Source organism: Bos javanicus, chromosome 26 (assembly GCF_032452875.1).
Source record: "Bos javanicus breed banteng chromosome 26, ARS-OSU_banteng_1.0, whole genome shotgun sequence".
NCBI classification, from domain to species: Eukaryota; Metazoa; Chordata; class Mammalia; order Artiodactyla; family Bovidae; genus Bos; species Bos javanicus.
In genome coordinates, this window is record NC_083893.1 from 42,896,925 (window position 1) to 42,909,185 (window position 12,261).

Below are 12,261 nucleotides of genomic sequence, written 5' to 3' on the forward strand. Positions count from 1 at the left end.
GCAGGCAGGCTGTGGGAGGCACTGCACCGTGATAGGAACTCGCACTTGAGAACCCGAGGAAGAGGGCAACAGGGTCAGAACTGGCTAGCTTGGAGGGAGGCATGGAGCTGAAAGGCCAGGTAAGTAAAGTAAGTTCAGGAACTATTTTAACTGAAGAGCCGTGTGGGCACCAACATAGCCCACATCCCACTGGTCTTCCAGGGCTGACCTGTGACCTGCGGAAGATACCACATCGCAGCAACTCTGACTTTTACACGAGCCCTGAATGTGGACCCCGTGGTTCTGAGCATCAGGACATGGAAAGGGGGGTCAGCATCCATCACTCTGGATGGTTGGTTTGAGTTGGCACAGAATCAGCCAACATCCAGGTGCAAATGCTGGCTGGGTGTCCACCGCCTCTCTCTGGAGAACCCTGACAGCCAGATCCCCAGGGCATGGTTAGAGGGGACTCACCATGTCTCCAGATCCATTCTTAACAGTGACCCATGTATGGCTGTCATTGCTCACCATGACCTTATAGGAGGTCACCCAGTCACTCCTAAGGAAAAATAAAACATCATTGGGACTACGCGCTTAAGAAAGTTTCCTTCTTCCACACAGAGGTTCAGCAATAGGCAAAGGGGGTCCCAGAGGTGGACAGCGTGGGGTCACAGCCTGGCCCAACTCTCACCCTCCCTGTGGCCTTGGCTAGTTAAGTGACACATCTGTGCTACAGTTTATTCACCCATGAAATGGGAATCATAAAAGCACCAAGCTTAAAATATTAATGTAAGCAGTAAATGCTTTCATACCCTTTAAACACTTAGGACAACGCCTGGCCCCCAATAAACATTAAAAGTCTGTCACGCACATAAAGATTGACAGATACTTGCTTGTTTGTTTATATGGAACACTGACATCACACGTAGTAGCAGAGTTCCACATGGAAAAGTAATCTCAGTAAAAGTGGAAAAGTCAGTCTACAAACTTCGTTTGGAAAACTGATTTGGGAATGTAACAAATGAGATCCCACCAGCCACAAACACAGCAGCCTGAGTCTCTGAGAGATAGTAGGTTTCTCCTTGGCTGTCAGAGCCGGGCAGACAAGTCCCTGACCCCACCTCCAGCAATAATCCAGAGATATCCAGGCCCCAGGCCAGATCCCTGTCACCACATCCTACTGCACAGAAATTACTGAGGGAAAAAGAGCCAAAATATGACTTCCCAGTGTGGAGGTCAATGTGGTAGGCTAGGCAAAAAAAAAAAAAAAGACTTTTTCCCCCTTTGCCTCAGTTTTTTATAGCATCATTTATTAAAGCAATGGAGGAAAGTCTTCCCGAGCATCTTCCTTTTTAAATTTTTAAAATATTGGAACTAAAAGCACCAAAGGACTAATCTCTTAGAACATTCCACCAGCTGAAGCATTTGGAATCCTTGTTTTCTGACTGTGAAATCTCCTTGGACTCAGGATCCAGATAGATCGCAAGAAGGTTCCCCTTGTCAGGCTCCTCTGTCCATGGGATTCTCCAGGCAAGAATACTGGAGTGGGTTGCCATTCTTTTCTCCAGGGGATCTTCCTGACTCAGGGATCTAACCCTGTTCCTGCACTGCAGGCAGATCTTTACCATCTGAGCTACCAGGGAAACCCAAAAGTTATTATTCTTAGGTGCTTTTATACGAGCTTGGGAACCAATCTTCAGCTGAACCTTCTCCCTTCTTCTTTCACCTGCCCACCAGCTTTGTGTGAGTACCTGCTGGAAGCCAGGATTTATCAAGCAACACGCTCCTCCTAGGGAGGTTAAGGACTTGGGCCCATGTCTGTGTGGGCCCAATAAGGGCCCAATAAGCAAACCTTCTGAAAGGCACTTCAGCAAGTGCTCAGATCCTTTGCACTGGGAAATTATCTTCACCCCAAATAGCAACCTGTTTCCCACATTCAAATCATTTTCCAATGGCTTGCATCCTTAGTTCCTTGGCCATCTGTTTTTCTGCTGATCACGCCCCATGGCGATCCCGCCAGGCAGGCAGCAGAAGTGAGGGGTGTATCCTGCACAGTGGAGATGATGAATTCAGGAAGCCTCTCAAAAGAAGCTGGGCTTCCCAGGTGGCACAGCAGTCAAGAATCCGCCTGCCAATGCAGGAAACACAAGAAATACGTGCTCAATCCCTGGGTCAGGAAGGTCTCCTGGAGAAGGAAATGGCAACCCACTCCGGTATTCTTGCCTGGGAAATCCTATGGACAGAGGAGGCTGGTGGCCTACAGTCCATGGGGTTGCAAAGAGTCAGACACAACGGAGCATGCTCAAAAGAAGCACATGAACAAACAGAGAGGTATGGAAAGAAAAATTCAAACAAGTTCTCCAAAGAAAAGGAGGGAGAGAAAAAAAAACAAAGGTTGAAAACCAAAAAACGATTTCTCAAACTTAATGAAAAGAAAAAATAAACACGAACCAATTCAACACTTGCGTTCGGAGGGTGATTAATTCAACACGTGTGTTCGGAGGGTGATTAATTGCGTATGTGGTTCAGCCCTCTCTTCTGACCCGCAGACCTGCACCGTGTCCTCCTGCCTATCCGACCCTCCACTTAACGTCTCAGCCACGGCCAAACTGAACCTGCGCTCAAACCAACTGATTCACTTCGTCCACTCTGTGCCCCGACTGGGGAGCCCTTGCCCCAGGAAAACACTGCCAGCCACCCAGGGCAACAAAATCCCAGAGTCCTCTTGGTTCCCCACCCTCCCTTTCTCCCTGATAGTGTATTCATCACCAGGTTTTGTCAATTTTACCTCCCAGAGCTTTCTAGAACCTCCCACTTCCCGCAGCTCCCCTGCACCATCCAGCCCTTCTCTCCAGCCAGGACTACTGCTGCTGCCTCCAAACAGTCTTGTAAATTTTAAACTGCCCTCCAGTCTATCCTGCAGTCAGAGGCTTACTTTTTCTAATGAAATATTACCACGGCACCCCCTGCTTAAAGTATCACTCTTATCTTAGCATTAAGACCAAATTGCTCACTGTATTCTACAAAACCCTTGCTTACCTCTTGTTTTCCACGCCTTTCTCTCAATCCCTGATACCGATTACACTCTCTCTTGCCTCAGGGCCTTGGCACACACTGTTGCATTTGTCTGGACTCCTCCTGTCCTGTCCCCTGTCTGCCTCTAAACTATTAGGATTCAGTTCAAAATATGAATTTCAGTTGTGATTTCTTCTTTGACCATGAACTATCTAAGAGTACAATTTTAAATTTCCAGGTACTAGAGGTTTTCCGGTTATCTATTTACTGCTGGTTTCTAGTTTAATTTCATTGTGAACAGAGAACATACTTTGAATCATGTTGATCCTTTGTTGAGACCTCCTTTATGGCTCAGCATGTAGTCAGCTTTGGCTAATGTTCTATGTGCACTAAAACTCACTGCAGTTCTGTGATTGCCGTGTGCAATGTTCCACACATATAATTTTGAACAAATGTTGGGCTTTCCTGGTGGCTCCCTGGTAAAGAATCCGCCTCTGATGCAGGAGAGGCATGAGACATGGGTTTGATCCCTGGGCCGGGAAGATCTCCCATAGGAGGGCATGGTAACCACTCCAACACTCTTGCCTAGAGAATATTATGGACAGAGGAGCCTGCTGGGCTACGGTCTCTAGGGTCGCCAAGAGTAGACACGACTAAAGCAACTGAGCGCGAGCACGATTAACTATGTTGTTCAGGTCTTCTGCATCTGTGATTTTTTGTCTGCTTTTTCTAACAGTTATGGAAAGAAGTGTGTAAAAAAGATGCCAAACTGGCTGTGAGTTTATCTGTTTCTGCTAGTTCTCCCACTTTTGCTACATACACTATGAGGCTATGCTGTTGAGCACATACAGATTTGAGGTTGTGATATATTTTTTGTAGATTGACTTTTATGATTATGAAATATGCTTTTTAAATCTCTATCAATGCCTCTTGCCTTACAGTCATTTTGTGTAATAGTAGGAGAGCTAACCATGCTTTGTTTTGGTTAAGATTGATATATTTCTTAATTCTTTACTTTTAACCTCTGACATAGTTTAAATTTAAACTATTTAAACTGTGTCTCTCATGAATTTTTTTCTTAGGTACAGTATGATAATATTATTCTTCTATTGGATAATATAGTTCATTTAAATGTAATTAGTATTATATTTAGATTTATATTTACCACCTTACTATTTCTTTTGTAAGAAGAAATTTGTATTTTGTAATGAAATAGACTTCATTTTCCTTTTTGAATTTTCATTTTATGATCAAATATTCTTACTATTCCATTTTTTTCTTTATTAATTTACTAGTTAAATATTCACACTATTCTTTTCATAACTAACCTAGAGATTACACATGTATCCTTGAATTAGTAGTCTTATTCAAATTTTAATTTCTAACACTTTCATGATAATACCAGAACCATACAATAATTTAAGTCCATTAATCCCTCTGCTTTTTGCATGATTTCGGAATTTATTTTTAATTCTATAAATTCTTTCAATTTTCTAAGATATTTACTACTCCTGCTTTGTATCATTAGTAATTGTAAACCTACTTATTTAACCTTTCTGCTAGCCTTCATTCATTTTTGCATTTTCATATTTCCATCTGGGAAAATATTCTTTCTGCTTGAAGAACATCCTTTGATATTCCTTTTCAAGCTGATACGTTGGCAATAAGTTTCTAGGTTTTTATTGTCTGAATAGGCTTCGTCTCACCTTCATTTTTGAATGATATTTTTTTCTGGGAATTCTAGGTTGACGTTTTCTTTCAGTACTTTAAAATATTTGATTTCATTTTTTTTATTTCATTAGCTTCTGAGGCATTGCTTCATTTGCACGCACACATTTTGAAACTACTGCTGTGACATTTAGTGAAAGTACAATGAGAGTGGGAGTGGAGAAATGAGCATGAACCATTTTAGCTTAAATCCGGCGCTGTTGTTTACTAACTACATACACTTGGCAAGCTGCCTAATCTTTCCAAAAATAATAAGGCTACCTACCAGGAAGTTATATATTTATATATTCATTTATACGCTGAGAGAGGCTATACTACATTGATTAAGGCCTCAGGCTTTGAGGTCAAGAAGCCCAAACCAAACTCCTAGTCCTTCCACTTAGCAACTGTGACCTGCATGAGAGTCATGTGATCTCTGAGGTCCAGCCGCAAGGCGACTGGAAGGTCACTCTACGCCTTTGCACAGTGAGTAAGGGATGAATGAGGTAATGCATGTCGAGTCCAAGCACAGTGCCTGGAACATAATAACTGCTCCATAAATCCGAGCTCTTCATATGAACAATGTATCATAATTAATATACTGCCCAATGCTATACCAGCATCTAGGACTATCAATTGAACTGTAAACGTAACTCAGATGCTCCCTTCAGACACTTTCAGAGAACCACTGATATCCAAGCCTAACCCTTCAGGCCCTAGTAATGATAATAATCAGGGCTGTCACAGCTATAAAAAAAATTAAGAATTAATTACTTTTAAATTAAATTTAAGAAAGTTGATAGTCCAGGGTAATAGAAGAGAAAGATTTGCCAATCAGTAATGCTGGGGTGTGGAAAAGGAAACGGCATCCCACTCCAGTGTTCTTGCCTGGAGAATCCCAGGGATGGCGGAGCCTGGCGGGCTGCTGTCTATTGGGTTGCACAGAGTCGGACACAACTGAAGCGACTTAGCAGCAGCAGCAGCAATGCTGGGGTGGGATTGATTTGTGTCTAAAAGTTCTATCTGCCCGAAAAGATTAAGGCAACGTGGAATGTGTTAAATCCTGTTTCTAACCCTGCAGCTACTACACTGCCAATACAATTCCAGCCTCTGAACTACAAAGACAAAGCCTGCACGATCTATTTACTCAAGATGTTTACAGGTTAATGAGGCAGAAGGGGAAGTAAACTAGAAATCTCAAGAGACTATGATTAAGTGCTGTGATGAGGTGAGTGCAGGAAGTTGTGGCAGGGCAGAGAAAGGGTGTGCAGCCCAGAGGAATGAAGGAGGCAGGGCGTAGGTTAATGAATGCAACATACTCCTTATCGAAGGTAAAAGTCACATATTTCATCCTTTGTGACAGACACATCCATGCGATTAGAGACCCAGCTTTAAAAATCAGAGCTATAATGCCCCGCGCTTCCTGGTCTCCTAATCCGTGGGGAAGGCTTGAAATTCACAGCACTTTGTGGCTTTTTCCAGTTCCCTCAGAGAGGTTTTCCACATCACAGACCCACCTTGACATTTAATTCTCTGTGACTGGAGATTTCAACTACAAGCAAAGCAGCCCAAGTAAAGAAGGGTTTAATGTCAAAGACTTCCCGCTACAGAAAGACTGAGAAACCACGCTGACTCTCCTTTGGGCTCCAGCCACCTCCCTCACTTAGAACGGAAATTAAAAAAACAACGCCCCTCCCCCCAAATCCTATCCTTATATGAGATTGCCACCAAACCAGCCTTCCTTCAGATCAGGAAACAGGAGGTGGGCTACAAAGGAAAAAAACTGGAACACATTCAGATAATTAACTTGATGTTAATTTGGTTGAAATAAAAGCCAAGAACGTCCATCATCTAAATACTTACACAGCTTTCTACTTCAGTACGACTAGCTGCTGGTTACGTTAAAACAACTGAATGTTTTAAAACATCAGAGTGCTAGAAAGCAAGTCAAGGAAATCTCTAAGGGGGAAAAACAAAAACAAAAAAAGATCTGTGAACTGAAAAAAAAAAACATGAACAGTAAGCAAAGAAAAGGAGCAGAGTTGCCCCAGAGAAAAATGGATATAGCAGTGCTGGAATCAAAACAGTAAGCCTGGGGACAACAAAAGACAGGAACGCTGATTCAGGGACTTTTTCCTGGGCTCTCAAAGGGGGCTGAAATGGATTCAAAACATTAGCATCCACCTGGCTCCCCAAAGAAGCACCCATGAATCCTCTCTAAAGAAAAAAATCTTCAATTTAGGTTCTCAACAATTTCACTAAGTTCCATTACATAGACACTCACAATTAAAAAAAAAAAAAAATATATATATATATATATATATATATCATGATATATATCATGATATATATCATGATATATATCATTAAACACACAAGAAAACATCCTCCATGGGAAGGAAGTAACAGAAGCAAGAAGCAAAAAATTCAGATCCCAAAGAATTTATCTATCTACAAAGAAAACTCAAAAGAAGCTAGAAAAGTTATTAGATTTGATAAGAAAGTTCAGCAAGATGACTGGACATAAGGCAACTATACAAAAATTGACCACAGCTCTATACATCAGCAGCCAAAAATAAAGTACCTAGAAATAAAATAAAGAAAACTTTATTGAAAGACATTTTAAAAGACATAAATAAATGGAGATTTATATACTATGCCCATGAAGAGAAAAGTATGTCAATTCTAAGCAAAACATCCCAATAGCATAGTAGAGAAACTTTGACAAATTGATACTAAAATTTACATGGAAGAAAATAATCAAGACTCTTTCTAGGAAAAAGAAACAGGGTGAGTGGGAATTGCCCTATTAAGATATTAGGATTTATTTTAAAGTTTTAGTAATTAAGACACATTATAAATGGAACAAAACTGAGAGTTCAGAAACAGACCCATTCCTTGACAGAGATGTCATATATCAATGGGAAATGCGAAAGTGAAAATCACTCATTCGTGTCTGACTCTTTGCAACCCCATGGAATTTTCCAGGCCAGAACACTGGAGTGGGTAGCCTTTCCCTTCTCCAGGAGATCTTCCCAACGCAGGGATCAAACCCAGGTCTCCTGCATTGCAGGCATATTCTTTTCCAGCTGAGCCCTAAGGGAAGTCCAAGAACACCGGAGTGGGTAGCCTATCCCTTCTCCAGGGGATCTTCCCGTCCCAGGAATCGAACCGGGGTCTCCTGCACTGCAGGTGGATTCTTTACCAACTGAGTTATCAGAGAAGCAATGGGAAATAAACTATTACAAAACCTGTCTGAAGGCAACTGGGCTATTAATATAAAAAGAAGTTGAAATTGGACTGATATTTCACATCTTTTACAAAAATCATAACCAGAAGTATCAACTATTAAATGTGAGAAGCGAAACTTTAAAAAATTAAAGAACATATGGGAGAATCACTTTGTAACCATGAGGTATGAAAGGATTTTCTACATGATACAATATAATCATAAAATACAAGCAAATTGAACTAACTAAAAATAAAAATTTTTTACTTTTCAAGAGACATCATAAAGAAACCAGTAACAGAAATCTTAAGCTGGGAGAATATACTTTGACACATTTAATTAACAAAAGGATTAGTATTCAGAATATGTATTTTTTAACTCTATAAAACAATGAGACAAAGGAAAAAAAACAACATAAACAGCAAGCAACATGGTAGGTATTTCAGAGTAAAGGTAACAAAAAAGCAAGTAAAAATGGGAAAAGAAGTTCAACCCTATTAGTAATTAGGGAAATGAAAGTTAGGACGACAAGGGAAGATACTGCTTTATATTGAAAAGACAATGCTTATATTGAAGATTTAGGAGAACAGCAATGCCAAAATGCTGGTGAGAATGTAGAACAACAGGAACTCTAAAACACGACTGGAGAAGGAGAGGCTACTTGGGCAAGTACTCTGGAAAATGACTTGTCCTTATTCCATTAAACTCAACATTTACACACTTTCCACCTCAGCAGTTCTACTCCAAGTACATACCACGAAGCTGCCCTCGTACATGTGCTCCAAGAGATATATACAAGAATGTTAACAGCAATATTATTTTTAAGACCAAAAAAATGTATAATAAAATAATAAAAAAAACTGAAACGGGAACAATCCAATCTCCGTGAAGGACAGTGGATAAATCGTGGCATATGGTCCATCCTAAAGAAAATCAGCCCTGAATGTTCATTGGAAGGACTGATGCTGAAGCTTCAGTACTTTGGCCACATGATGTGAAGAGATGACTCACTGGAAAAGTCAATCATCATTTTCCTGATGCTGGAAAAGACTGAACACAAACAGAGAAGGGTGGCAGAGGATGAGACGGCTGGAGAGCATCACTGACTCAGCGGACATGGATTTCAGTGAACTCCAGGAGATGGTGGAGGGCGGGAAAGCCTGGCCTGCTGCAGTCTATGGGGTCCCAAAAGTCAGACATGACTTAGTGACTGAACAGGAACAACAAATTTACAAGGTCAAACACAGAACAAATTAACGAACTACAGTCATAGGCAACATGAATGACCCTCTGAAGCATAAGTTTGGGGGGAAGACAAGTTTAAAAAGCTAAATAAAGAACAAAATCATTTTTATAAATCCCCCCAAAAGAAAACTGTTTGCATGTGTGATACATGATAAGACTTTTTTAAAAGGTAAGGGGATAATAGATAAATAATAAAGAGAACAGTTTTACTTCTGGGAAGAAGCATCTAGGCAGGATGAGGAAAGAGCACATAAATAGTTTCAATAGTATTGGCAATGTTCCAGTTCCTCAGGTGTGCAGTGGGTTTGTGACTGTTGGTTTTATTATGATGAAAATGAAATGTTAGTCGCTCAGTCATGTCTGACTCTGTGATCCCACAGACTGTAGCCCACCAGCCTCCTCTGTCCATGGGATTCTCCAGGCAAGAATACTGGAGTGGGTTTCCATTCCCTTCTCCAGGGGATCTTCCTGACCCAAGGATCAAAGCCAGGTGTCCTGCATTGCAGGCAGACTATTTACTGTCTGAGCCACCAGCTGCTGCTGCTGCTAAGTCCCCATAGATGGCTGCCCACCAGGCTCCCCCATCCCTGGGATTCTCCAGGCAACACCAGGGAAGCCCTTTATTATGATACCACCTTCAGTAGTAGGGGCTTCCCAGGTGGCACTAGTGGTAAAGAACCCACCTACCAAGAGACATGGGGTTCCTAAGTCAGGAAGACCCCCTGGAGGACAGCATGGCAGCCCACTCCAGTACTCTTGCCTGGAAAATCCCATGGACAGAGGAGCCTGGTGGGCTACAGTCCATAGGGTCGCAGAGTCAGACACAACTGAAGCGACTGAGCATGCACGGACCTTAAGTATACATTACATCAATGCTTTTGTATCCATCAAACATTACACAATGACAAAGACAAAATATTTATTTGAATGTTATGGGCTAAGCTTCTGCACAGGAAAATGGCCCAATCATCTCTTGGGACAGGATGTAGGCGAAGATGCTACATTCACCCTTGAAAACATATTTTAAGGAAAAAACAAAAATACTTGCCCTGGTAATTTCCTATAAGGGGCTTCCCTGGTGGCTCAGTGTTAAAGAATCCACCTACCAAGGCAAGAGACACAAGATCCCCTGGAGAGGGAAATGGTAACCCACTCCAGTATTCTTGCCTGGGAAATCCCATGGACAGAGGTGCTTGGGCTGCAGTCCACAGGATTGCAAGACTCGAACACGACTTAGCAACTAAACCATTACCACCAACTTTTTATAAATATACAGTTTTCCTCTTCTTTGAAACAGCAACTATACTAACACTTCCTAATAATAACTCGTACGCCCCCAGCCTTCAGTTTACAAACTGTTTCCACACACGTGGCCTTACTGTATCTCCGAAGAACAAGTCGAGTGTCTCAGCAAGGTTGTGGCTGTGAAGTGGGAGGAAAGGGTCAGATTATGTTCATTCCTGCTCCTTCATCCTGGAAGCTCCAGTCTCCCATTCTTTGGTTTTCGTCATACTCCTCTTTTCCCTTGGCTCTGGGTGCAGAATTTTAGTACCCCCAGATCAATCACCAACCTGATCTCACCCGATCTCATGAGTCCTTCCCAACATCTTTCACTTTGCTTCCAAGAAACACGGAATGCAGTCAGAGAGCAGATCAGCATCATCACTATCCTCTAACAACTGTCATTTGTGAAGACTAAATGAGCTCGCGTATAGATATGCATCAACTCCGGTGCTCAGGAACATAGCAGATGTACTGGAAGTATAATCCCATCCTCTTTTGAACCTCCTGATAAAAATAATAGGACCTGACAAGGAATGTTAGGTACCAAATTGGAACAGATATGTCTGGATGATGGACTGCAAGTAACAGGATATAAAGCTTTCCAAGTAGTCTGGAACTTTGGTTTCTGCCCAGAGCAGGCCAAGTCTCTCCAGCTTGCAAAGCTCTGTATTCTGGCCAGTACAAACATGCCCACTCACACCATGCATACACACACACACACACACACACACACACACACGTCTAATAGACCCACAATTATCACATGAATCAAAGGATCCATGTTCACTCTGAAATGTCTGCTCCCAAGTCCCCCTGCTTTGGGCTTTATGCTCACTGGACTCTCATTTTGACCTCTAGACTTTGAGAGTTATGTCAGTTTCCTATGGCTGCTGTAATAAATTACCACATTTATTAACTTAAGACCACAGAAATATACTATTGCACAGTTCTGCAAACTACAGGTCTCACTGGTCTAAGGTCAAGGTGTTAGCAGGGCTGGTTCCTGCCTGGAGGCTCTAGGGAAGGACTTTTGTGTCCTCGTCTGTGTCAGGTTCTAGAGGCGCCCACTTTCCTCTGCTGGTGGTCCCCTTGCTCCATCTTTGAAGCCAGTGGTGTTGCATCTCTGTAACCACTGTCTTCTGTAGTCACATCTCCTCTGGCCACTGTTGGAAAAGGTTGAAGGCAGGCAGGAAGAGAAAGGGCCAACAGAGGATGAGATGGTTGGATGGCATCACTGACTCGAGGCACATGAGTTTGAGTAAACTCCGGGAGTTGGTGATGGACAGGGAGGCCTGTTGTGCTGCAGTCCATGGGGTCACAAAGAGTTGGACATGACTGAGCAACTGAACTGAACCCATATTTTGCTCGGGCCATGTGAATAGCCCAGAACACTTTCTCCATCTTGAAGTCCTTGACTTAATCACATCTGCAAAGTCCCTTTTGCCATGAAAGGTAAGAGATTCACAGGTCCCAGGATCAGAACGTGGACATCTGGTGGGGGGAAACCTGCTCACCATGAGGGCCCCACTTGGATTGTAGCTCCATTCTTAGACTCATTCCAATCCTTTCTCTCTTCCCCAGGCTTGTGGGTCCAGGCTTGTTTTATGCCAACAGGATAAAATAACGGTTCCCTAGCTGCATTCAATGAATGAGAAGCTCAGGGCTTAGCCAGAAAACTACAGCCACAGAAATCTAAGTCATCCTGCCCATCTCAAAACATCAGTCTCTCTCCCAAGGTGGAATCAGAATTCAAATCAACACTCAGGAAATTCCTTCCCATCTGACAAATCAATGTTTAACTT

The 12,261-nt window shown here is 42.3% G+C and overlaps 1 protein-coding gene across 3 annotated transcripts in view; it reads right to left on the reverse strand.

Annotated features, from left to right (window-relative positions):
• Positions 1 to 12,261, reverse strand: part of CPXM2 (carboxypeptidase X, M14 family member 2) — a 136,619-nt gene that overhangs the window by 42,636 nt on the left and 81,722 nt on the right. For all 3 annotated transcript variants that reach the window (XM_061403800.1, XM_061403799.1, XM_061403801.1), the window contains one exon: positions 454 to 538. In XM_061403800.1, coding sequence (XP_061259784.1) covers positions 454 to 538 — 85 coding nt within the window. The remainder of the gene's footprint in view (positions 1 to 453; positions 539 to 12,261) is intronic.